The 26845-nt window shown below is 42.8% G+C and overlaps 2 protein-coding genes across 3 annotated transcripts; one reads left to right on the top strand and one right to left on the bottom strand.

Annotated features, from left to right (window-relative positions):
* Positions 1 to 1320: 1320 nt before the first annotated feature.
* On the top strand, positions 1321 to 7701 carry LOC134622690 (uncharacterized). Its single transcript, XM_063468296.1, has 7 exons — positions 1321 to 1408; positions 1491 to 1636; positions 3421 to 3538; positions 3610 to 4293; positions 5758 to 5906; positions 7059 to 7176; positions 7316 to 7701. The coding sequence occupies exons 1-7, from the start codon at positions 1321 to 1323 to the stop codon at positions 7699 to 7701; spliced, it is 1689 nt and encodes a 562-aa protein (XP_063324366.1).
* A 1605-nt stretch (positions 7702 to 9306) lies between these two features.
* tpp2 (tripeptidyl peptidase 2) lies at positions 9307 to 23362 on the bottom strand. Of its 2 annotated transcripts, XM_063474212.1 has the most exons (29): positions 23126 to 23362; positions 22112 to 22240; positions 21912 to 22007; positions 21279 to 21383; positions 20773 to 20897; positions 20463 to 20626; positions 20173 to 20327; positions 20004 to 20080; positions 19792 to 19919; positions 19407 to 19655; positions 19195 to 19310; positions 18932 to 19103; positions 18694 to 18851; positions 18538 to 18614; positions 18349 to 18455; positions 16698 to 16852; positions 16477 to 16593; positions 16276 to 16376; positions 16104 to 16200; positions 15885 to 16022; positions 15506 to 15750; positions 15035 to 15113; positions 14030 to 14068; positions 13469 to 13620; positions 13283 to 13379; positions 13043 to 13173; positions 12501 to 12750; positions 12274 to 12393; positions 9307 to 12177 (listed from the first exon to the last, which is right to left on the bottom strand). In XM_063474212.1, exons 1-29 carry the CDS (start codon positions 23288 to 23290, stop codon positions 12088 to 12090), a joined length of 3834 nt encoding a protein of 1277 aa, XP_063330282.1. In that variant the 5' UTR covers positions 23291 to 23362; the 3' UTR covers positions 9307 to 12087. The 2 variants fall into 2 exon arrangements, with proteins under 2 accessions (XP_063330282.1, XP_063330291.1); XM_063474221.1 differs by lacking the exon at positions 14030 to 14068.
* Between the last annotated feature and the right edge of the window lie 3483 nt (positions 23363 to 26845).

Raw genomic sequence — 26845 nt, 5'->3', positions numbered from 1 at the left:
CCCAAGGTCCTGGATGGAGTTCGTGTTTTAGGATGTGAGTGGATTTAGCTGGACGATAGGTGAAACTGGAGGGTGGGGAGGTGGTACTTCATGCAACTGAGGGTGGTCTAACTGAGGTTTATATTACTGAAGCCCGCTTCTTTTCTCAGGGGCTGGATACACGGGGGCTGCATGCCGGGCTGATCCTGTTACCTCCCATCTCTGGTGAAGTAATTGAGGGCATTGCAGGAAAAGCAGGCACAACATGGACATGTTCCACGTTACGCACGTCACTTTTTTAAATAGACGAGACCTCCTTTTCATCTGCAAAAGCAGGTGATTGCAGGAGACGTGAACGATCAAGAAATAAAAGTGCTGCTTGAGCTTTGACCTCTCGAGGAAACATGATGATCATCCCTTTAATTACTAATTAAAAGGCTAATATAGAATTATTAAAAGCTTTTTAATGCACGTAATGCTGATGTCCTCCATTCAGGCATGTTTCATGTTGTTATTGCTGGTCTCTCTCTTTTTTCTTCCTCCTTATGCAGGAGTCACAGTTGTTGACTGCCTAACAGCAGGCATTAACTGAAACAACACAAACTTGGGAGCTCTCTGCCAAGATGCCTTTAGGCCAAGCATAAATCATGTATTGGCCTTGGTTCCCCCCCTGGCCCCATGTGTCTCAACTTTTTTTAGACTACTTACTATCGCAACAAACGATACGTGGACTGATTTGAACTCACGGTGGTGTTCAAGTTAATGTAAAGTTATCTCTTAACTTTAAAAGTTAGAAAATTACCAGCTTCTACAGGTTTAACATGAATTCCTAATACATCTGGGTATGGTGTTACAGACCGTGCAGGTTTTTGCAAAGTTCCAGCTTTGAGAAGTCAAAAGTACCGGTGAAAACAAACCCCCGTCCCCACCCTCAGCCTGCTGATATCATTCTGTCTCTCTCTCTCCTTTTGGCTTCCTCTTCGGCTCGTCTTTGTAGCATGTCCGTGTGAGTCTGCTTCTACGTGTGTTCTGCTCCGGGATATTGCTTGTGTTTATTTCTCATGGGTACTGCTCTAAAAATATCACCGTGCCCTTGTGATGATGATGGGTGTGTCCTGGAGGATGCTCTATAACACCTCAGTCCGAGGTCTCTGTGATGCATTCGGGTTGCTCCTGAGATCTTTCTCAAATTTGAAGCTTGCAAAAGGTATGTGAGGCACTTACAGTATTTGGAGGATTGTTTAACATACAGTCCTACATGGACTCATGTCTCAGTTAACTGTCTAACATTGCAGAGCATTTTATATGGATACTTTGTCCACACCCTCTGTGGAAGAAACCATGTATATGGGAAGTGAAGAAGTAGTAGAAGAAGAAGAAGAAGAAGAAGAAGATGAGGAGACAAATGGAAGTGAAGAGGAGGATAAAGGTAGGATAACCCTTGGTGGGTTATGTGTTTGATTCAGATCAGAGTACCTGACATTTAGATCTTTCAGATGATTCGCAAACAGATCAGTCATCTGTTGGGAAGCAGCAGAGACCAGCCTGGGCTCCATGTTTCTTCTACAGAGCTGGGAAAGAGGTGTACAACTATGTCGGCCAGGAGATCATCATTCAAGAGGCTCTGGACTCGTATGCTGGCATGATATGGCCGGCAGTGAGTAGCACTGTTTCCCTGATTTGAAAGCTTGCATGCAATCATTTTCTCTAATATTACCAGCTTGGGATGGGAAGGTCTCAGTCTAGAGATGGAGCAAACTACTAATTCTGTCTTGTATCACAGACGTTCTGTACTTCTTTGACATTTTGATCAAATATTTTTGTGAAGTTTTCAACCACGTTGCATCATCATCATCATCATCATCACTCAGATGGACACAGAAGCTCAGCTAGCTGACTTTGCATCCATGAAATGTGTTTGTGACAACTGTGGAGAAATCTGAAGAGTTGTGGTTGCAATCAAAGGGACTAACTGTCACACGGAGCATCTCCACAACAAACTTGGTGAACTCATCATATAACGCAGTCCATTTGATTGGGTCAAAATTTCAGTTATTTTTTTTATGTAAGTGCTTCAAATATTGGCAATAAATTTGTATTTTAATCACTTACATTAACTGCTGTGAGAAGTGCTGCACTGAAATTTGTGGTACATACAAAACGAATGTCATCAGTACTTCTACTCCTCAACGACTGCAGTAAACACTAAAACAAAAAAACAACCTCACCAGTTCTGGGTACCCCTGCCCACAGATTTTTGAGGTTCTTGGCAGGCTGGTTGCTGGAACAAGGGGGTCAGACACATGCTCTGTCCCCCCTGTTCTTCTTGTTGCTGAAAATAGTTTTTAATGACTCTGGCTGAATGTTTGAGCTTGTTGCAGAACGAATATGAGACAGAATCATCGAGAAAGAATGATCATACTCTGTAATTGAATATAAAGTGCTTAAAATTGATATAGGGAGTCAAAAATGGATGCTTAGTAAAGTAATGGATATAGAGTCTTGAAGTTCATTGTCCTGCTGCATAACCGAAATGTGTTTTAAGGCATGAACTGATTGCTGGACTTTCTTCTTCAGGATTTTTCTGGTAGAGAGCAGAATTCATGGTTTCATCCTGTTTTCCTTCTCTCACCCCAACCGGTCACAGCAGATGGCCGCCCTGAGCCTGGTTCTGCTGGAGGTTTCTTCCTGTTAAAAGGGAGTTTTTCCTTCCCACTGTCGCCAAAGTGCTTGCTCATAGGGGGTCATATGATTGCTGGGTTTTTCTCTGTACCTATGAAGCGCCTTGAGGCGACTTTTGTTGTGATTTGGCGCTATATAAATAAAATTGAATTGAATTGAATGGTTTCATCAGTTACAGGAAGTTGTGACACTCCAAAGCACTACCACTATATCACCAGAATGTTTGACTGTTGGCATGATGTTCCTTTTATGAAGTTCTGTGTCGGCTTTAAGGCAGATGTAACAAGTCAAATGTTCCAAAAAGTTTAACTTCGGTTGATAGTGGATTTCTCCTTGGAGCTCTCTCATTGATGCCATCTTTGCCCAGTCTCTTTCTTATTGTCAAATCAAGAACTCTGACCTGGACTGAGGCAAGTGAGGCCTGCAGCTCTCCAAGTGTTGTTCTGGGGGTGGGGGGTTGACCTCCTGAATTAGTCGTTGATGCATTCTTGGGGTAATTTTGGTAGGCTGGCCACTCCTAGGAAGGTTGAGCACTGTTCCGAGTTTTCTCCATTTGTGGATAATGGCTGTCATTGTGGCTCACTAGAGTCCCAAAGCCTTAGAAACAGCTTTGTAACCTTTCCAGTCTGGTAGATGTCAATGTGTTACTTTTTGAGAGGTTTTAGTCTATTTCGCTTTGTCAAACAGGTTGACATTAACTAAATCGAACAGGGTTTGCTAATTATAAAGAGAAGATTAAATATGTACATATGTCCTCAGGGGTTGGCTCTCTGTCATTACCTGGACACTCATCGAGAACAGATCAATCTCGTGGATAAAGCAGTCCTGGAGATCGGAGCAGGAACTGGCCTTGTGTCTGTCGTAGCAGCACTCCTTGGTACGTAGGCAGAGATGAAGCTGTTTTCAGAGAGCTGCGAGGGTCTACATGTTTTGTTATTTCTCTTTCAGGTGGCTGGGTCACAGCCACAGACCTACCAGAGGTCCTGAACAACCTGAGGGTCAATTTGTGCAGGAATACCAGGGGCCACTGCAGACACACGCCCCAGGTAGCAACTTTGTCATGGGGCTATGACCTGGAGCGCACTTACCCATCATCGGTCTACCGCTACGACTACGTGCTAGCAGCCGATGTGGTCTACCATCATGACTTCCTGGATGAGCTCCTGGTCACCATGAAGCATTTCTGCAAACCGGGAACAACTTTGATCTGGGCCAACAAGGTCAGGTTTGAGTCTGACTTGACTTTCACTGAGAACTTTAAAAAGGCCTTTAACACAAGCTTATTGGCCGAGGATGGAGAGATGAAGATCTTCATGGCAACAAGTAGAGAAGGAGAGGAATGTTTTAGTGATGTGGTGCTGGAAGATCTGCTGAGACAGAAGGAGGGGAAAGAAAGGAAGGAGGTTGAAGATAAAGATAAAAAGGGGAAAGAAAAGCTTGTGGAGCAAAAATGCAATGAGGATGACTTGAACAATCATGAAAAAATAAGTTATGATGAATTACCAGAAGAAACCAACAAGTTAGAGGATGAAAGAGAAAATGAAAAGGAAGACAATACTGAGTGTGAAGAAGAGGAGAACACGGTGGAGGTCCTCGCAGATGAGAAGGCTCAACCAGAGGACACAGATTCAAGTACTGAAGATATAACAGGTGCTCCATCTAAATGGCATACCAGTGTATCAGGACATGTATCAGTGTTACACACAAAATAGTAATCTCCTTGTGTTTAGAGGGTCAGTTCACTCAAATTTTCTTTTCCTTTCACAAGTTTTGAAGATATTAGTTTATAAAATGCTGGAAATCTTGTGGAACCAGGTTTAAGCAGTAACATTTATATATATGGAATTGCACTGACATGATTTTTAAACATTCATGGTCTTGTCCATTTTCCTAAAATTAGGCAAAGGTGATGCCTTTGTGGCCTTTGTAGCTGAAGGCCCAGGACGTCAAACTCTACCAAGTTGTGACCATTGAGATCTTACCAAATAAAGAGCCCTGTACTAAAAATAGAAAAATTGAAAAATAAAAAGCTAAATGTACAGATATTGATCCTACATGTTGACCAAGTCTGAAATGGCTCAAATTTTGCATTATAACCCAATATGTGAGCCCCACAATCATTAGACATGATATTCAAACATTCATGGTCTCCAGATGATGACCACCATCAGATCTCTGTTGAGTTTGTTTCCTGCTGTACTTTTAAATTTCTTGAAACCATAAAACATAAAGTCATAAACTTTGTTTTATAACTACAAAACCAGTGAAATTCCTTTTTAACTGAAATTCTGTTTAGTGACAGTTAGCAAATATTAGCATGCTAATGCCAAATTAAGATAGCACACTATAAACATGTTTATGACACAATATTTGCAGGAACAGTGTTTAAAAGCATGCTACCATCCTAGCACTAGCATGTAGCTGAAAGTAAAACTGAATAAGCTTTACACCTGATATTGTCTGTTCAAAAAGTACAGTCAGTGTTGCTAGCCTCCAAAATATCGTGCTAGCATGCTATATAGCCACAAAGCCAATGTAGCAAAACGTTTACAGGAACTAATATTCAGCATTTTTAATAGTTTGAACGGATTTTAATACTGATAAATACAAAAAAAAAATGTAGAGCAGCATTTGTTTTTCTTTGTAATTTTACCTTTAAGTAAAACAACAGCTTTAAGGAGACTGGCAGGATTCTTCTCCTGTTAAATCTGAGATGTAAGACATACCGTAAGGCCACAAGGTAGACAAGCCAAAACTATAACCAACTGCCCTGAGGGAAACCACGGGGTTGATGTGGTGCCCGCTGGTTTAGAGTGACTGAACCTAAAAGGAACTGAAGCAGAGACATGTTTTCCTTTGCTGTCAGGTTATCTGACCCTCGTACGCAATGACACCATTATACCCATTAAAATGCTAACATTTGTCTTTTTTAGTGTTCCAAATTATACTGTGAGGAAAATGCTGATTCATAAGCTTCCCAGTATTTGTCTGACACTTATCTTAGCAATCTTAGAGAATTATGCATAATTTATTTTTGTCCTTACTGTGTCTGATTGAACTGAAGCTCATTTCTGTTTGTCCTGTTTGTTCCCACAGGACAGGAGATTAAGAAACAGACAGCTCTAAAACAGAACTGGGTCCCCAGCATCGTCTGCAGCATTGCTAAAGATATCTACCATTATGTAGGGGAGGATATCGTTATTTATGAATCCATAGACTCTTTTGGAGCAATGATGTGGCCAGCGGTAAGTATTTATGAAAACTGTCAAAACACTATTGAAAGTGGACCTGTTGTACGCTTTCTTGATTTCTGTCTTATATACATTGTTATGGAAGCCTGTGAGCCAAAAGCTCAGGCTTTAGATTACTGTAATTTCTTAGTTTCAGATCAGTCACTTAGGCTACGATCACACTGCAGGTCTTAATACTCAATTCCGATTTTTTGATCAAATCTGATTTTTTGTCTGCTTGTTCACACTACAAATATAATGTGACAGCAAACGCGCTCTAGTGTGAACCCTCAAAGCGGCCCGCATGCGCAAAAGAAGACGTCACACACAACGCACTCTGTTTAGACCCAGACCAAACAGTATTGTTTGACTGATGGCCCTTAATATAAAGACTTGTTTCGGACTTTACGTTTCCCAATTTTGCTTCAAGTTATAAAGTTATTTTGTTATTTACATATGGCCTAATAATTATCCTTATTGCTGTTTTAGAGAGGAGCGGTGCTTCAAAGGATAGTTGCAGATTTCTGTAAGAATCTGCAGATTATACAGTACAAATAAAATGTTCACGTTTCTCCAACATTGTCTTCCCAACAGTTTCACTAACATCTACACTGGATGGCCAGGAAGCGTTCACGATGTCTTATCGGGTGCTTCTCCGGTGCTGATAATTGGCGTCTGTCTTGTGTCAGTGACGTAAAAGATGGATTTAATGCGACATGACCATTCAAACAGCAGTCGCTTTCTAAAACATCAGATATGTATCGGATTCAGTACCACATACGAAAGTGACCCAGATCGGATTTGAAAATATCGGATTTGTGCTGTTCACACTGTCATACCATGATCGGATATGGGTCGCATAGGGTCAATAAAGTCGGATTTGATGCGCTTTCGCCTGCAGTGTGAACGTAGCCTTAGAAAGGATACCCTAAATATGGTCATGCATGTGGCCAATCAGAAGTGGCTTGGCTTAAAGGAAGGATGGCCTTAAAGGCAGAGCAGCTAAAACAGCTTGTTTCAGACAGTGGATGAACCAAGGCCCAGTAATTTGTAAACTATAAATCATGCAAAGCTATTATAAAAATTAGATAAGTATACATAGTATGATCCTAAAAGCAGGACCACACTCAGTAATTTGGTCTTGTCTGATCCCCCTCTGTCCTGAAGGCATTGGCTTTGTGCTCCTTCCTGGAAAACAACAGGCACATGGTGAACCTGAAGGGGAAGGAGGTGCTGGAGCTGGGAGCAGGGACAGGACTAGTAACCATTGTGGCCAGTCTGCTGGGTGAGGGTTCTCACACAATCTGACACAAAACACAAAGCATGTATATGCAAACACGCAGAGGCACTGAACATTTCACAAGTCTTGCAACACCACAATGCCCTTGTATAGCTGTAACGATGATGTATTTCTTCATCATCAGGAGCTTCGGTCACAGCCACAGATTTGCCAGAGATGTTAGGGAATCTCCGGGCTAACGTGATGAGGAACACCAGAAACCGCTGCAGACACACGCCCCAGGTGGTTGCTCTGCCATGGAGCTACAACCTGGAACGCACCCACCCATCATCGGTGTACCACTACGACTACGTACTGGCAGCTGATGTGGTCTACCATCATGACTTCCTGGGTGAGCTCCTGGTCACCATGAAGCATTTCTGCAAACCGGGAACAACTCTAATCTGGGCTAACAAGGTCAGGTTTGAGTCTGACTTGACTTTCACTGAGAACTTTAAAAAGGCCTTTAACACAAGCTTATTGGCCGAGGATGGAGAGATGAAGATCTTCATGGCAACAAGTAGAGACTGAGAGGCCAAAGAGGTGTGGATAGCTTTCCTGAGACACTCCCATGGGATAAGCCATTGAAGTGTACGAATTGCCAGCAATTCAAATGGCTCCATTGAAATGATCCAGTGTTTACTAATGCTGCTATGAGCTTGAACTAAAATTTGTTACCTGCTGTTTTATACATGTTGGTGGGGGATAAAAGAAAAATCTGAGGAGACGAGTGTGAGTTTGGATCTGCTGTGGCAGTGACGTTTGCTAAACAAATGTTCAGATACCAAATTCAGGGCTGCTGAAAATGTGATCAGTTTTGAAAATAATCACCCAAAATATGCAAAATCATCTGCCTTCTATGGTGCAGTCCCTTTCTAGACTCATCAGACACTTTCTTGGGGGTGCATGTTACACTGGTTGACAATAACCATCATATGGGAAAATTTTCTATATCATGCTGATAACACACATCTTGTACACTTTTATAGAGTTATATTACATCCTCCAACACTCTACACTCATATTTTGTAATTAATACTTAACTAGAGTCAATACACACTTACCTACCACTTTATTACTGGGTTGGATCCGCTTTTTTTTCTTCAGAACTGCTTTAATTCTTCATGGGATAGATTTAAACATCTCTCAGAGATTTTGTTCCATGTTAACAACAACCACTCTGAGATTATTTGAGCTTTGGGACATTGTGGATTATCCCGATAGAAGTTAACATCAGAAGACACCATTACACCACCACTAGCTTAAACCATTGATCCAAAGTAGGATTCACGTTTTCATGTTGTTTACGTCTCATTTTGACCCTAGACATCACAGCAGAAATCCAGATGTTTTTACAATCTTCTGTTGTCCAATTTTGGTGAATCCATGTGAGTAGCCTCAGTTTCCTGTTCTTAGCCAACAGGAGTGGTACCCGATGTGGTCTTCTGCTACTGCTTCAAGGTTTGACATGCTGTGTGTTCAGAGATGCTCTTCTACATACCCTGGTTTTAATGGGTGATCGGCTTCCCAACAACCTAACATATTCACTTTCCCCCCAAAAAATCAGACTTTTTATCCTTGAAGGCCTATAAATAGTCAGTTTACTGCAGATGGTTTTGTTGTTTAGACTTGGTCTGTCTTTTAAGATGACTTTTAGCCATCTTTTTCCTCAGATGGTAGTATAAGAGGCAGCTTCTCAGATGTAAAGATTTTCTCTTAAATATACTGTGTTTGGGATAAAACAAATCATCTGAACAGGACTCACTGGGCTGTGGTGTACAGAGGGCCATAAGTGCCAAAAGGAATTATATTAAACACACCATTAAAGAACTGTGATTAATTAAAATTAAAATGTGTCAATAATTAATCAAAATTGGAAACAAGTCAAATATTTAATCAATAGAATGTCATTAAAATAGGAATAAAAATATTAAATGGCTTAAATTAAGTGAATTGAAATTTAACTTTTTTCCCCCAATTTTAAGTATTTATTTTATTCATTTTTGGCTCTCTCGGCCCTCCACAGTAAGTATAAAGAAGCTATGAAATGTCTTTTTTTGGCATGTCAGGTGTACTGTTTTTAAGTCTCTTTTGCTGCATGTGCAAGTGATGCTCAGTGAACACGTGAATTCTTCCAAATATTTTTATTCAGTGTCATTTTTCTGATTGTGACTTATTCCATGTGACCACAAAATAGTGACAGTAGCTCGGGGTCTTTCCCACGTCATCAAGGAAGAATAGGTATAAAATAATACTAAGAGCATACAACCTTATCTCGTAACATTTGATAAAATATTGGCATTTACTAGATTTTATGACTATAAATATAAACACAACCGTAAGAAGCTTTTCTGAAGTCTTTCTCGACACCAGCGGAGTGAGAGCAACGGATATGAGACGTCTGTTTGGTGCCATGAAGTGGACGGTAAAGTCCTGTGGTGAACGTTAAGGCCTTTTTAAAATTATTTTTAAAGTGAAACTGTCATTGGCAGCGTGTAATTGTTGATAACAGAGCCCTGAACGCAACATCTGTCTGAAAAACAATCCAAAACTCCAGAAAAAGGAGAAAAGAGAAGATTTAAAAAAGAAAAATGGATTCCAGCAGAGAAACCTGAGACTGCTGCTGAGAAGCTAAAAACAGAAGCATGATTTGTGACCACCGATTCACCCCCAGAAGAGATTTTTCTGCTCCCCTTGAGGACAAGAGGCTCGAAAGCAGCTGCTTTTACATTCGTAGGCATGGACCTTCCACTTGAGAGAGGTCTTAAAACAACATCAGGGAAAGATGAGACCATAAACAGTCACAAAATCCACACCGGAGGGTGGGGGTTCATCTTCACATGTGGGGCGTGACTCCACCACCACCTCTCCGATATGGTTTACGCCTTCATACATGCAGCGATGATTAAACAGCTTAACATGGAAAATCGTTCTTTGGTTAAAGTGATGAAACAGAAATCATACTTTAAGTTTTATGGATTTAAAGAAAAAAAAGGGGGGGGGGGAGAGAGATCTGTCCATGTTAGATACGTCCTTAAATACAACCCTTTGAATTTTTGCTGAACAGCTTTCAGAAGCATGTTGTGAGGTTTGTCTATTTTTAGAAGCATTTTTTCCATCTACACCGTTTACCTATGCTTGCACACGGCAGCGTCGACCATTTACACATCACATCGTCACTACATGAAGAAAAAGCATGCACAAAGCCTCAGAGCTGCGCCCATTCCAAGGTAAGAAGGAGAGGAAAATAAAATGTACATTAGCTGCAAACCTCACTCACTTCTCACACACGCACTGAAGCCCTAAACTTTTCAGCAGATGAGCATTGTGTATCATAAACTCTGAGCTCTACTCAGGCACCAACCTCGCCTGGATTATTTTGAGTAGAGAAACATGTGGCACATGGCAAATGTCCAGACCTATTAAGTTCAAAGAAAAAAAACAAAACATCACAACTTGCAGAAGCTGTAATTTAAGGTCTGTGTAAATTAGATAAATTGGACAAAAGCACTGTGTTAGTCCTTAAAAGCAAAAAACAAAACGTATGCTCAGCTCCCCTCTAAATGGCTTTCGTTACAGTCTCGCTGGGAGAAATGTCGATGTACACAAAAACACCCTCACAAATAATATTCACTCACAGACACGCACACATGAAAACAACATCAGAGGATACCGTCGGCGATTAAAAATCATTCAAATAGAAACAAACTGAAAATCCGCTTCCACAAAACTATGCTTCCTTACATCCTAGAAGACATGCATATACTCAAAACACATCGATTAGAATATTTTTGTGTTATATACCTATTGCATCTTAATATTCTGTAAGTTATGAGTGTATGTACATTATTTTATGACACTGTGTACATGTGCAACGCCGTGACTGCTGCACAGAAACTTGTCTTAACACTGTGTGAAAGTTTCACGATGAAACCAGATCCGAACATCCTACCGCTGCCCGCGACTGCATCGTGACGTTAGTGAGGTCTGTTTTAGGTGGTTGTCGAAGGCGGCGGTGACGGCCCGCACGCAGCGTGCACGCGGCTCGTCGCGCTGCTGATACGAGCTTCAACGCATCTGTCGACACCACTGAAGGTTGATGGGTGAAAGCGGATGAGCGCCTCCTGTGGTCAAATCCTCCCCCTACGACCTGCGTTTCATCCCATCAGAAAAGGTTAAGGTACATGAAGAAAGGCACCTCAAAACTGTTGTGTGTTCTGAGACAGACAAGAATAAATGGTAGCTTTAACCCAGGCGGGCTGGACAATCAAAAAGAAAAGAAAAAAGGGAGATTGAGCTCTGTCCGTGACTCCCTTTTAACTCAAGGATCAGGCCCCGTGGGTCTGCACGTGTGCAGCAGCGAGTCCGCCGTCTTCTCTCTGAAGCATAACAGCAAGCTTTGAGTACTCAGTTTGTTTTCTTCGCTAATAAACCGGGTCGTGGCCCTTTTGTTTAGTTTTTTTACAGTATTTACACCAGACAATGAGGTTTCTCATGTGAAATGAAGTCCAGACAGCTGAGAATGGGGTGGATGTGAATGCCTCCAAAAATCTGTGGATGACAGCAAAATAAAGGACGACGACTGAGCTGCAGGATCAAGCCCACCCTGGAGAGAGTTCAGAGCTCTTAAAAACTAATTTATTGGTTGTTTTTCTTGCTGAACAGCCGAGGCTGCTCGACAACATGTCTAAAGGTAACTTCAGGATGAGCGTGATCCCTCCACTTACGCTCGCCGTCATCATTTATTTTGGTGTTCATCAACAAATACATTTTTAAAAAAATCTGAGGAGGCAGCTGGTTGGTTGGATGCATAGACCATGTGACCCTGAGGGACATGATATCGTAGTTGTCATGTGATGGGACCGTGGGTGGCTGTGCTGCCCGAGCGTGCATGCAGGTGTGTGCGCGCGCCTTTGCCTAGAACAGCGTGTAGTCGGCGGGGTACATGACGGGGAGCCAGTTCTCGCTGAAAGCGGCGCAGTGTGTCCATCCGAGGTGACGCATGAGCTGAGGAACAAGAAACAGAAAAAAAAGAAAAGAATAATTAAAAATCACTGCAGTGAAAAAGACATCATCACGTGCTGGCCATCACTGCTGCCGTACCTGGATGGAGTTCTTCATATTCTCCTTGCTGGGCTTCTCCTCCACCATCTTTGAGGCGTATTTTAAAGCCCGCCCGTACATCTTGTTCACCAGAGCGTGTTTATATGAAAACATCAACACCTGAGCAGCCATGGCAAAGAAACAGCGAAAGAAAACTTTAGCCATGACCCCAAATCTTAAAAAAAACAACAAAAAAACCCCCCAAACACCAGTTTGACTTCTCTTACCTTGGACTCAGTTAGCTCCGCCCACTTCTGCACCTCCCAGAATGTATCCATCAGGGCTTTGGAAATGTTCTGCAGGATGTCATCAGAGCTGCTGGCCGCCTCCTCTGCAGGCTCTTCAGCCACCGTCTGCCCCGTGGCGACAGCCCCGGCGCCATCCTGCGTTGCGGGGGGCAGGAGGAGCTGGTCGGCCAGAGCGCAGCCCTTCCTGCACAGAGCGTCGAGCAGGGACGACTTCTGCTTCTCCATGTCGCTGAAACACAAATATTACCAGAGGTCAAGAGCAGCACTGCTACGTTAAGCCTAATTTTTTGTTTGCATAAAAATATAAGCCACTCAGGCCAGAAAACAACATCAAGGGGTTTTTTCTAGTAGGTTTTCAATGGGTTGAAGAGTTGAGCTTTTGTTTGAGCTGCAAAAAACAAACTAAACTAATAAAATGTGTTATGTGTGGGACACCTTCTCAGGGGTTCATGCTTAATCTAAACAGAGATATTTAATAAAACTAGTTTGTGGTGTTAACGCTGCTCCTTGGTGCGACATACCTCTTGATAGAAGCGGCGTCCGGCCGTGGATCCGTCTTCATGGTGAGGTAAACAGCCAAGGCTGTCTGGTCGATGCGGGAGATGACGAGGTCTGCTGCTGACACCACCTCCTTGAGGCGTTTCACACGCTCCTTAAACGCAAACAACAACAACAACAACAAAAATGACTGTGAGTCAACACAGTCGCACAGTTTAAACTCCGTCCCACGACTCCTGGCACATTCCCCGGTCCTCTTTCACCTTTTCCGAGTCCAGCTGGTGGAGCCTTTGCACATGCAGTGCCAGGTAGTCCGCGTAGTTTTCCATCAGTTCGTCATAAACAGCGCTGGAATCTAACCTGAACGGTAAAAGGTGACACACAGATGAGCGAGAAATGAAGCCAAGTTGAAGCGTTGGCGGACATAAGAGACGAGAAAGTGCACACACTTGGTCATCCACTGAATCTTCAGATCCCTCATAGCTTCTGCAAACTCGTCCTTAACGTCTTTCTCCTTCTCTCCTTCCTTGTCCTTCTCCTTCCCTCCATTCTTTGTTTTGTTGGGAGCAGGAATTAAGTGGTAGAAGACGGGAACGACATCCTGCATAAATGTACACACACAAACACACACGCACAAAACAAACAAACAAACCAGCTCAGTCGAAATAAAGTCATTCAACCTTCAGCATAATCCATCATCATGATCCCAAATTCTCACCCTCTGCTTACTTAAAGCACCAAAATCCTCCCGTTTCACTGATTTTTAAATTAAGAAAAAAATACCCAGTTATAAAAGTTTAAATTATAACTAAAAAGATAATTGTATTGACCACCAGAAAACTAACTACTCTGTCGAAATAACAATGCATCAAAGAACAGAAATACTGACATGCTTTGAAATGATAAAGCAGAAGTAACAAGTCCTAGCTTAAGGTAAAGAGTAAGCCATTTCCAGATGGTAGGAGAGCAGTGGACGCTCTGTTGTACAGTGTTTCTAGCTCATCCAGTACCTTTTTAAACTTCCCTTGTCGTTTTGCTGAGGCCTGCCCCTGGTGGTCAGAATAACACACAGTAAGGAAGAGACAACACAAGCACACCAGAAAAAAGGATTCTCTCTTTATTTCATCTTTCATCCTCACTGGCAGACTCGGAGAGTCCGCACACCTACCTGTTGCTTATTAAACGTGTGGTCTTAGATTTATATCTAAACACATCTGATCTACTCATTTCCTTTATTCCTTCAGCAGGGAAAACTGAATGCAATCAGTGCATTATCAGAACTATATAAGTTCTGATAATTATTTAAGTATAAGTGGAAAACACTGATCTGTAAATGGCTGCTAGAGTTCAAACTGAAGTCTTTTGCGCCGGAGCCACCAAGTAAAGCCACGAACACACAAAAGCTTAAAAAAAAAAAAGGAAAGAAAGAAATTAAGAGGTGATTCATGATGCGTCTTAGAGAAGTTAAAGTGAGCGCTTGCAAACTAAGAAAAACCAAGAGAACAGGCTCTGCTAACAAAACAAAGCAATTGTAGAGCAAATTTTGAGGGATTATTGCAAACAGCCCCCGGGCCCAGTGGTAAGTAGCAAATCCCCTTCACATTAATTTAGTTGGGAAAAATCTTTTTTGTCTTTTCCAACTAAAATTCTTCCAAATTTTCCAAACAATCGGACTCAACTGCATCCAATGTGTGAGAGAGCTGGCATTTACCACATTAGATTGATTCTGGATTGAAACAGAAGTATAAACGAAGCCAAATGAATGAGAAAGAAAAATATCAGGCTTCAACTTAAACAGGACAGCAAAGAACAAGTCCGGTTTGTGTGTGGAGGGGAGCAATCGAGCACCGGTGTTTTCTGATCCTCAGGACTGCGAGTCCTGCCGGCTTCACATTAAACGCATCCAAGTGAATGCTTGGCAGGAAATGTGAAATCCAGCACGACTTTGGGTCCTGATGAGCAGGACCACATATTTCTTTGAAGTATCGAAGTTTACAAAGAACAAAGCTACTCACAGCTTTCTTGCCATACTCGCTCTTGGGCACAACGAGAGAGCCTGAAAGGTAGCATCCTGGACTCGTTCCCTTCGGGATCCTGTAAACAAAGTAAAGGAAGAAAGAGAGTAAATTCAGAATTATAAATATAGACTCACATATTTTCAAGGTGAAGTATTTTCACACTGGTTTGTGGTCCTGTTTTAAAGTCTAGAGATGATGATCATCATCATGGTTACAAAAACCTGGTCTGGTCTGACTGTGACACCGCATGCTCACTGACGAGTCGTTAGCCAACGAGCTTGCAGCTTGATACCACAGAGAGTATCTGTGGTAGCTGAAGTGGATGAAATGAAATGTTGCGTGTAAAGAGCAACCAAATCTATTTAGAGACCAAAAATGGTGCTGCGGTGCAAGGCCACAGGAAATAAAGCGTTTTGGAGAATGGATATGCAGACTAAATATGTCTGGCCCCGGGTGGGTTTGACTCACTTGTCATCTGGCAGGCCTGTGACGTAGAAAGGCTGTGTGGCACCCGGGGACAAGGTGACAGAATTCACCTTCTTCTTGGCCATGAGGGCAACGCGATGTGTCTCGTAGACATCCAGGCTGAGGGTGGTGGAGAGACGGTGAGAAACCACGAACGGCAGATCCTTAAGTCGCTCCAGCTCACTGGACTGCTCGTGCCGGACCTGCAGCCGGATAGTGTAGTCTCCCTTTTCCAGCTTTAAAGAATACTGTAAAAATAAAACAGATTTCTTTTTTTAAATCCACATTCCCATCATCATAAAGCAGGTACATGTGCAGGTATGAGGGAACGGTTAAGAAATGCGTCTACAGGCATTCCTTGTGGCATCGTCTTCATGTGTACCTGGTGTGGATAGGCGTCACCGGAGCCCAGCAGTCTCTTGTTCTGGTCAAACAGCATCCAGAGCTGACTGTCAAACTCTGACTCATACAGCAGCTCACAAAGCATTGGGCAGCTGGGTGTAACTTCTCCACTCTTGGGCTAAAAACAAGCAGAAGATTATACACACGCAAAAAAAAAAAGCTACGTTTTCCTCTTCATATGCTGTGCAGGTGGTTTTACCTGGTGAAAGCTGTAGGTGAGCACGATCTCATAGAGTTGTCTGTTATCAGGCAGAACATCCCTCATCCCCAACGCTTTTATCTTTGAACTTAAGGGCCTACAAAACAGACAATGGGCTCAATAAAGGAGTTACAACTAAAGTTAGAACCAAATTGTGCACACCTACACTCACCTCAGAGGCTGAACCCACGACTTGAGGGTGATAGTTGGAGACACTTCCTCGTATCTCAGTGGTGAAGACACTTCGAAACTCGTCACTCCCTCCGAGGCATGCTGCGCAGACACAAACGAGAGTCAGAAAAGAGACAGAAGAGAACCGATACGGTCTGAGCAGCATCTTAATTCCTGCTGTTGCTGTCCTCTTTGTTCTTACTATGTGCAGGGGTGACGGAGACGTGTTGAGTCCGTGGAATGCGATGGTGTAGTCCACCGTGACGTCACCCAGGCTCGCCCACCAGCGTGCAATGCAGAACTCTACCACTTTACCTGACTGGAGAAGACATTAAAAAGCACAGTGCTTATCCACACTGTTTTGTTTTTCCACATCCTAATTTACATGTTGAATCCAAGCCAATAGAATATAAATATACACACCAGAACAGGGAAAGCCTCAGTTAGTGAGCCTCTCTCCAATAGTGACGAGAACTTGTAGAACTCGTTTGCTCTGTAGGCTTTCTGTTTGACCAGGTGCACCGCATGGAGAACAAACTTTGACGAGACGTCTCCCGAATGAGACGTCAGTGTGACCTCTGCAAGAGAGAGACAAGAACAGAGGTTAAAAAAACAGAAGAAGATGATGATGATGACGATGATGAAAGAAGAGGGTGAAAAACCAAGAGGTGAAACAGCAGGAACGGCATGGTATACCTTCAGTTGTTTAGCCTTTTCTAATAAAGCATAAATTGAATCAGTACCAAGGTCAGAGGAAGATTCTTCAATTATTCTGAGGCGTGCGCAATCAAGATATCCACTATATGGACAAACATGTTAGGCTACACACCTCCTAATCGTTGAGGTGTTTTCACTCCCTTTGCCACAGGTATATAAAACAATATCAAACAGCCAGCCGTGCAGTCTGCCTCTATAAACATTTGTGAAAGAATGAGTCATTCTAAAGAGCTCACTGAATTCGACTGTGGTGCTGTAATAGGATGGGCCGGCTGCACCAAGTCAGAAATTTCTTCCTTCCTAGATTTTACAGAATCAGCTAAGAGTGGTACTGCTGCAAAGTAAAAGCATTTAGGAAACACACCAACTCAGCCATGAAGTGGCAGACCACTTAAAGTTATAGAGAGCAGTCACCAACAGTTGAGGCTTGCAGTGCATAAAAGTCCCAATGCTCTGCTGACTCAGTAACTGAAGCATTACAAGTTCTTTTCACTGGATCTAAGCTATAATTAACAGTTGACTGTGCAATATGTAATAGTGAGGAAATTTCCCTCCTGGCTTGTTGCACAGGTGACATTCTATCACATACCATGCTGGAATTCACTGAGCTCCTGAGAGCGACTCATTCTATCATAACTGTTTGTAAAGGCAGTCTGCATGGCTTGGTGTTTGATTTTACACACCTGTGATCATGGAAGCGACTGGAACGCCTGAATTCAATGATATGAATAGTTGAGTGAATGGTGTACACTATATTTCCAAACCCAATCTCATTTTTGAACCTTCACCATCTTTAATATTAGCTTCCATCACTGTGACGGTTTAGATATGATAGAAATGTTCATGAATTTTGATGCAGGTTATATAGATTCGGAGATTATGTAGTCTTTGGTCCTGTTCCATGCATTTCCATTTGAAAATAGATGTAACAGGTGAGAACTGGATCTGTCTATGACTCCTCATCAGCTAACAACTTGTGAATGTGAACTAAAACTTGCAACCAAGCCCAGGAAAGGGTTCCCCGTGGACTATTTCCATGTTGGCTTCACTTTTCACACCCAGAAGTGCTGTGCATATTTTTTATTTTAACATTTCCTCTGCAGAGAGAATGGTACTGGGGCGAAAAAAAAAAAAAAAAAAAAAAAGCTGGTACCTGCAAGGCACTACTAAATTGCTGTGCACAAATTTGGAACCAACTATAGGAGTGATCCCGCAAGACCAAACCATGATGCTTCCCCATGGAAATTAGTCCAACTTCTGCTACTTAGGGTTTGGCTAATGTGGGCCAGTTCTCTGAAGGGAGGCAGATCAGGTCCAGTGTTAGCACAGTGTCAGTGGAAAACAGAGAGACACCGACCTGCCCAGGAGGCTCCCTGAGGAACAGTAATGAAGTGGCGTCTGATCTGGCCCGGTCTAAAGTGGACGTCTGTGAAACACACCTCATGACTACGACTATCTGTCACTCTGTAGGAAGAAAGAAGATCCATCAGACAGAGAAACACACAAACCTCTTATGCGGAGGGGGGGCAAGCATGTACTGACTTACTTGGCAGGGATAACAACTGTGATTGGAACTCTGAATAGTGGCCCACAGGTAGAAGCTGCTGTATCATACCCACACACCTGAAAGACAAATTCAAAGTGAACGTAAGTGCACACAGACACATGAGCTCGATTGTTTGACCCTTCACGTGGTGCCCACCTCTGTGTAGTGGACTCCCTCTCTCAGTCCAACAGGGTCGATGCGGACGTTAATGTGACGACACTGGTTCATGAGCTCGAGGTGGGAGGGGCACTGGACCCACGGGGCAGCGCACGTGAGCGCCAAGTGAAGCTGCAGGTTGATTCGCTCAGAGTTTCCTGTGATGGAAGAAGAAGATAGCTACATTTTTTTAAAAAAGAACAAATAAATAAATAAAACTCGTGATGTATGAAAGTACCTGTGTTCTCTGGAAAGATGGGCTCAATTCCAACTCCGTGATCAGTGGGTCCAAGAATGTGGGCTGGGTCCCTGAGGTGGATGCCTCTCTGTGTTCCCACACTTACCGAGAAGCCTAGGTGGCTTGTGGGTAAAGAGGCGTGCTGAGTGAGGTAGTCTAACGCCTTTTCCACCTGAGAGGAAGACAAAACGATACATTTGTTTAACATCCATCAGGGAAAGAAATGGCGGAATATCAGGTTGAAACTCTTACAATCACAGTACCTGGATTATTCCGTGGCCCTGTGCAAACACCTCGATGTCATCAACCTTCAGAGCAGTGTTTTCCAGCGCTCTTCTCACAGCAGGAGCTGAGGGATGGATCCCGTTCTGTTTCAATCCTTTTTCACAAAACAGCAAACACCAGCATCAGCTTTGAATTCACACACATTTCTCTACACACAGCAGGCCGAATTATCACATCTCACTGGACCCACCTGAGAGGACTAGTGCGATGCCGCCACAAGCGTTAGGGGATGACATGGATGTGCCGTTCATCAGCTGGGTACCACGAAGGGTCCAGTTGGGTACGGATGCAATGGCACCGCCAGGGGCGCTGATGCTGACCCCCAGGGCCCCGTCGGTGCTGGGACCCCTCGATGACCAGGTGTACTGGTTCGGAGGCAGCTTTTCCCTCAGGGAGTATTCTGCCACCATCATGTCTGGCGTCACGTATGCGCCAACTCCTGCAGAATGAACAAAGCAAAAATGAAACCAAGCATGGCTGAACAGATGTTTTGATCCAGAGGTTATCAATCCGTGGTCCAGGATCCACTGCAGGCTACACAGTTTGAGAAGCACTGGTTTCATCCGAGCGTGTACCTATAACACTACTGGTGGTTCCTCCTGGGCAGCCGACTGTAGTGAGGCAGGGGCCGTTATTTCCCGCGCTTGACACAAAGATCACGTTGTGTTTCTGCACAGCTTCAGTGATCACCTCACAAATCCTCCTGAAGGACAAAAAGACAGCGACGAATGAGTAACAGTAAGCAACGAGGAGCGACAGAGGCAGCGCCTGCTCTCCATGTACTTACCCTGAATTGGGCCAGTGTGTGGCCTCCCCATAACTGTAGTTAACCAGGTCACACTTGTAGTTGATTACTTCAATCATCTTTAAATGAGAGACAAATAAAGAATAAAATGGTGCAAACATATACAGATATTTTCTTTAAATCTATATTCTCAGGACTTTGAAGAGTATACCGCGCGGATGAGCCCTGTGCCTGTTTCCATGGTGCTGAGGCGGGTGTCTCCAATCTTCAGAGCCAGGATTTGGGCACCCGGGGCCACACCATTACGTTCGGGCTCCTCTGGGAAGTAGCCTGCTGCGATGCTTGCCACATGTGTCCCGTGAGCCCCTTTAGGAGCGCACAAGCAGCATTAGATCATGTGTGAATACCGTGTGGACACATTATGCCACCCCACTCTTACACCCGACACGTTTAAACCGACTATTAGGCATATTAGGAATCTAATACGCTGGGATGGCTCACCTCCGCTGGTGACTATGCAGAGCGTGTTGCCGTCATCATAAATATTAACAGAATAGTTAAGCATCTCGACAGTTCCTAACGTGGCGTACTCATGTGACTCTCTGTATGAGCTCAGCACAGTGCACTGGGACAGCTCTCCGCACTCTGAAGTGTCAACTACAGCCCTAAAGGGAACAAATCACAAATAGATTACTGGTAAACAAGGGAAGGTTGTAAAAAGAAAGGGTTAAACAAAAAAAAAAAAAAAAAAAAACCCCAACAAAAAACTGTAAGGATACAGAAGGGGAAAGAAAATTAAAGGTGGCCGTACTTCCATGTGACGCCATCGTGCCAAAGCACACAGTCATATACAGGCCCAGGATCACTGTACTTCTTTTCTAGCGATGCCAGGAGCTCTGACTGACACTGCAACTCTTCTTTCTGCAACTTCTCAATCTGTGGAGAGACCGAAAGATGAGAGATACAGTTGAGGCATCCCATGCTAGTAAAGGGTGCCTAACTACACTCGGAAAAGGCAAGAAATGAAGCCCAATACGTTAGATCCTCTCACATTCCCTCCTTATTCCTCTTGGTGATAGCAGCTATTCTTGCTGCTCCATTTTCTTTGTCACTTCCGATTTTGATCGTTCAAAATTGTTTATCACCATTCTTGTTCAATAATCAGCCCACAATCCCACTTCTTTAAATGTATTATTTGTGCCATTCTCACTTTCAAGTTCTCTCCTCCAGGTCGCTCTATGAATTTATAAATGTACATATTTTCTAACATAAACGTTGCCTTTTTCTCTCAAATGACCTCAAGGGAGCAGGTCTGACCTGTGAGGGGTTTGGATGAGCGAGGTCAAACTCTTCCGTCTTGCGGCAAACCTCAGCGAGTGCTGCTCTGTGTGGCGGGTCCCACATCTTCTCCTTTCGCTCTTTCTAGTAGTCAAAAACCACAAAAAAAACCAATAACTCTCCAACACAACACACAGTCTAACATACAAGCCAAGAAATAATCTCAGCTGAAGAGCTGTCAACAGGGACACTCCAATTATGTTTTTCCCTCATTCATTCACCAGATGGGTGTATTATATGAAAAAAAAAGCTATAAACTCTTTACAAAATTTTCCAAGTATGGATAATCAATTCAAAATAAAGGTCAGAAATCCTATCAGTTCACTGATTTCAGATAGATTTTCTATGAGAGGGAAGAGGACAATTCAGCAAGTTTTTTTGTGTTATCGCCAAAGCTGACTGAAGTGTTGAAACATCAGGGAAAAAAGGCCTGTCTGTGACTCAGGTGTCCAGAAGCTCCAATGCCATGAGTCTTTTGAGCAGCTGCTATCATGTCCAAGCTTAACTGTCCACGTGTCAGGAGTATTGGGCTTTGTGCGCATCAAAAAAAAATACAATAAAAAATCAACACTGTGTCAGACAAAATGAAGTAATAATGTCACCTCTTCCTACCTGTACTCTTTCTTTCAGAGCCTTGGGGAAGAACTCGTAGCCATTTTTAACTCCAATGCGATACTTCCCTGATGGATTGACCCAAGCAGGAGGGATCTGGACGACGTTAAAAAAAATAAGCAGTGTGAAACAGATGTAAGAGAGCGCCTATAAAGGAATGTTTTTAATGTTTGTGTACATTGAGGTGTTTATATACTGACCTTGAGAGTTCTGCCAGAGAGGCCGGTGATTGTCCCATCTTTAGGCTCCACCACAGTGGTCATGTTCACGTCACCACTGCCTGTCGTATCAATGATGTCAACAATCTTTGGCTTCCCCTCAGTTGTGACCTAAGAGAACAAAAAAAATTGAAAGGAATCAGCAATCCACTAGAATACAGACAGAAAAAGGTGCAAATTATAACCAGTATCTTACATTGAATGGGGAGGAGGATATGGACAGCAAACTAAATGAATCGTCATCCATAAATCAGCTAAGTAACTCAGCCGGTCTTGAGTAAAATGATACCTGAAAAAGCTCAACGTGCTTTTTAACATGAGGATTTGTTTACTACCAGAGAAGCAGTCAGTTTCAGTCTCAGCCCCTCAAGCATGACTGAAGCAAGAGAACAGAAAATAAGCTCAATGTATTATGAAAGCTACCCAGCTAGACTTACACATGTGCACTGAAATAGGCAGGTTTAGACTAACATGTAGTGTTTAACACTGTGTTGGTCGGCTTATTTTCTTACGTTGTGACTTGGCAGTTAGGATAAAGTTTCACAGTTTACGGGTCACTTATCAAAACGCCGAATACGCTTAATTTACTCTGCCTTGCTACTATTACGCTAGCTACAACATCCAGTCAGCATGTAAGTCTAATAGTGCAAACACTGGAATAAAGGGGGTAAAAAAAACACGAAAAGAATTCAGCAGCTAGCTTCCAGGCTGTCATGCTAGCACACATTTTAACTTACTGGCTAACTGTACGCCAGATTAGCACGGAAATACACTCTGACAGCAGGGGTAAACACACACTACTAGCTGCTTTGCCTTAATTTGGTTGTCATTGTGGCGTTAAAGTTAACTACTGGTGTATCCACAGATGCTAAGTATCTAGCTAGATAGCTAGCCGCTGCCGTTGTATACCAATGAAGTGAATGAGTCGGCCCTTTAGCTGCGCTAGCTTCCGCCAACTAGGTCGTAGCTTAACACGAGGCAGCCGGTCAGATCTACCTGCATGCCGGGGGCCCCGGGATCCACGCCGGTGTCGAGGATGGCGATGAGCACCCCTCGGCCGTCATACTCGGGGAACCGGGTGAGGTAAGAGGCAGCGCCGGTTTCTTTTTTGGGGAGCAGCCCGTGGAAGGGGAACGGCTCTTCGGTAGAATGAGCAGCCATGATCGGAAGAGCGACAATGAAAACAAAGCAGCGAAATGGGGAAGAGAGCAACAGTACGCGTGTGGGACTGACGGGGAGGAGAGCTGATTAAAGGGGCAGTGCTTCCAGTAACCCCCAGGCCAACAAGCAGGCCTTTATCAGCCTGTTAACTTATCTGCTTTAGTCTGGACTGGGTTTTTACTGTCATGTGAACTGTCTGCTGGCTGGAAACCAAGATGTGTAATTGAGCAGTGTATGACTGCATGAAAGCCAAGAGGTTTCACATCCTCGATAACATCCCCCTGCACACACACACACACACACACACACACACACACACACACACACACACACACACACACACAGAGGTGGCTGACTGATAAAACTCAGAGGTGTTTTCTGCAGTGTGTGCAGAAAAGTTGATTTTTGGCTTCTTCCTCACGCTGTGATCATTTTTGTGTTTGTGAAACGTCATCTCCATGTCACCCTGAGCAAAGGTCTCATCGGCCACCTGTAGAGGTCAGCAGGACTTGTACGCTGTCACATGCATCTTGTAAATCCTTGGTCATTAGTGAACAGTGGCACTGGGTGGTGCTGTATTACCGCTGAGTGTTTGCTGCAGTTAAATATTTGTGCTCTGTAGGAACTCTGAAGGCATTCACTGCACAGTTTATCCTCTCAAACGGGTTTATTAAATCAAGTCTTAATGCATCAGCTTCACCCTTAGAAGAGTAGCTGCTTGCACTAAGCACAATTGTGAACTGAAGGCAACAAAACCATCTGAACAAGCCTATGGACAGCAATCTGTAATTTGTTGGCTATGGATGCAATGTATGCGCATATACATTTTTACAATTTTAACCCTGCGTAGATTAGAGAAAATCCTGAATAAACAGCACCCAGTTGTTGTTTTTAAAGTCATTAAATTTGTGAAAGATGGATTAAGGGCTATTCATATTTTTGCACGTGTTCTTTATTAGTTTTTCTGTAATGTAACCCTGTTACTAGCCAACAACAAAAGTGCTGCTCTCTATTTTCTTTCTGACACATGCAGTGCTGAGAATAAGGAAGAAATTAAAAGTTAAAAAATGAAAGTTTTATTTGTCTTCCTCTCACATACCAAATGACATACATTCAGATTTGATTCATCCTGTATTCATAGAGCTTTTTTTTATCTTCTCTCTAATACCAGGATTAACCTTCCACGTCAATCGCAATCTGTACAACTCAATATCATGTCTTTCTCTCTCAACTTATAGCACATCGATTCACATATCTAGACTGTAGGTTAATCTTTGTGGTTGTGCTATTAAAAAGGGGGGAGAACAAACCACAAAAGGGAGGGTTAGTCTTTGTTATTTTAAGTGTGCCAACGCCCTCAGATGCTGTTCTGATGCCTGGTTTGCACGTCAAAAACTAACACTTAGGATCCTTTCACTAATCTGCCTTTAATCAGCATCTGTCTTCTCTTCCTCTTTCTGTCAATGGCTCATCGTTGTCACATATGAACACACAGAGATAACCACACTCCTGCAGTCATATTTTGTTGTCATGAACAGGATGCATATACATACATATATATATATATATATATATATATATAGTATATACTATATTTTTTCCTTTTTTCTGTTAATAAAATCGTTGGTTTGTAAGATTCTCAGTTTTATACCTTTTGCAGAGACATACACTTACATGCACACACTTGCAGTTAAACACACTCTTGTGGTTTACCACAAGGGCGTAACCATTTAGCTGAACTGAAATAATGCACGTCATAAACATCTTTAAGGCAGTATTTTCCTATGTGATGCCATGCATAGAGCTTCAAACTAACGGTGTTCTCCTCCTCCAGGTTTGGAGATGAGTCACATACTTTGAATGAAATGTCGTGATAGCGGCGACCTGTGACTCTTGCACTGTAGTTTTACAGTGGGGAAAATAATTATTTGATACCCTGCTGAATTTGTAAGTTTGCTCACTTATAAAGAAATGAACAGTCTCTAATTTTTATGATAGTTTCCTTTTTTACAGAGAGAAACAGATAATCAATTACTGTAGCACGTTACCAGTGGTGTTCTTGGTGACTGTGTTTCAACTGCTTTCAGATCATTAACAAGCTCCCTCTGTGTAGGTCTGGGGTAATGCACCACCTTTCTCATGATCACCCTCATTCTGTGTGGCAAGATCTCACAAGGAGCTCCGGTTCGATAGCAGTTGATGGGCATTTTATATTTCTTCCATTTCCAAATAATCACAACAACAGTTATCACCTTCTCAACAAGCTTTCTGATGGTCATGTAGCCCATTCCAGCCGTATGCAGCTCTACAATCGTGTCCCTGACGTCCTTTGACAGCTCTTTGGTCTTGCCCGCGGTGGTGGGGAGGGTAGAATGGAAGAAACTGATTCTGTGAGCAGGTGTGCATCATACACACAATGATATGAGATCAGGAGCATGTGTAATTGATTGATTGACTAATTGTAATCTGTGTGCCACATGGGCACACAGCCAATCTGCAGCAGGCAGAATTCTGTCTGTGCTGAAGGCATTCAATACATATTTCACTCAGCGACATGCAAATCAATTTATAGCTTTTATATAATGTTTTTTTTAGTCATATTTTATCTCTCGTCAATAAAAATGAAGCTACCATAAAAAATAGAGACTGCTCATTTCGTTCTAAGTGAGCAAAGTGAGCAAACTCAATTGTTACATCTTTGCATAAAACGGTATCAGTGTTCTCCAGTTATCTGCTGTGATAAATGACTGGGAGTCCAAATCGCTCCTTGTTGTTGCTAGATGCTCAAATGCAGCTGACAGGACATGTGCAACTTAAGGGAGTTGTATTTTATTACCTCACATGCTAGCGGGCGAGTTTCCCTGCAATGTAGTTATCTTCAGAGGTTATTTATGCAACATGGGTAATACCATGGTTATTATCTATGAAAATAGCCACAGACTCTTAGAGGTGCTATTCAAATGCAGGCAAATGCTCTTGTAAACTGCGTCACTGGTATTCACCCTCAGACACAATGTGAACATTCAATGAGTTTGGGGGGGGGGGCAGTCTCATTACGTGTGAGTCATTTTCCAGTAGTTTTTGATGCATTAAAACACACGCACACACAGTTGCAGATGATAAAGGCAGAGCTAATATTAAAGACATTATATAATGCTGGCTGGTTTGTATCATAATATGCATCATTGCGTATTTGCTAATTATGATGATGGTTTATTAAAGAAAAGAAAAATCTTCACTGTAATATTCTGGTAATAGTCCTGCATTCAAATTCTCACTTAAGCAGAAGTGCAGAGGTATCAGGAAAATGTACAGAAAATGTTGCAAGAAAAACTACTTCCCTCTTTTGAGTGCTCTACTAAAATGTACACTCAATGGGCATTTTATTAGGTACACTTTCCTAGTATCTTTTGCATTCAGAGCTGCCTTAATTCGTCATGGCATAGATTCACCAAGGTGCCAGAAACCTTTCTCAGAGATTTCTGAGATGTCAAATTCTGACCCTATTATCTATTTGAATGTCGATGTAGAAACAGAGACAAGGCAATGTTTTTT

Source organism: Pelmatolapia mariae, linkage group LG1, assembly GCF_036321145.2.
Source record: "Pelmatolapia mariae isolate MD_Pm_ZW linkage group LG1, Pm_UMD_F_2, whole genome shotgun sequence".
NCBI classification, from domain to species: domain Eukaryota; kingdom Metazoa; phylum Chordata; class Actinopteri; order Cichliformes; family Cichlidae; genus Pelmatolapia; species Pelmatolapia mariae.
The sequence above is the reverse complement of the archived record's forward strand: the minus strand, read 5'-3'. Positions and strand labels throughout refer to the sequence as shown.

Bases quoted from the DNA above. Each gene is read 5' to 3' on its own strand.
- tpp2 (XM_063474212.1), bottom strand. From the start codon at position 23,290: ATGGCTGCTCATTCTACCGAAGAGCCGTTCCCCTTCCACGGGCTGCTC. The intron at 16,594-16,697 runs GTGTGTATATTT...TGTCTTCTCCAG, and splicing joins CTGAGGCTTTCCCTGTTCTG to TCAGGTAAAGTGGTAGAGTT. The intron at 12,394-12,500 runs GTAAGAGAAGTC...ATGGCTGCTCAG, and splicing joins CGGAGCTAACTGAGTCCAAG to GTGTTGATGTTTTCATATAA.
- LOC134622690 (XM_063468296.1), top strand. From the start codon at position 1,321: ATGTATATGGGAAGTGAAGAAGTAGTAGAAGAAGAAGAAGAAGAAGAA. The intron at 1,409-1,490 runs GTAGGATAACCC...ATTCGCAAACAG, and splicing joins AAGTGAAGAGGAGGATAAAG to ATCAGTCATCTGTTGGGAAG. The intron at 7,177-7,315 runs GTGAGGGTTCTC...CTTCATCATCAG, and splicing joins CATTGTGGCCAGTCTGCTGG to GAGCTTCGGTCACAGCCACA.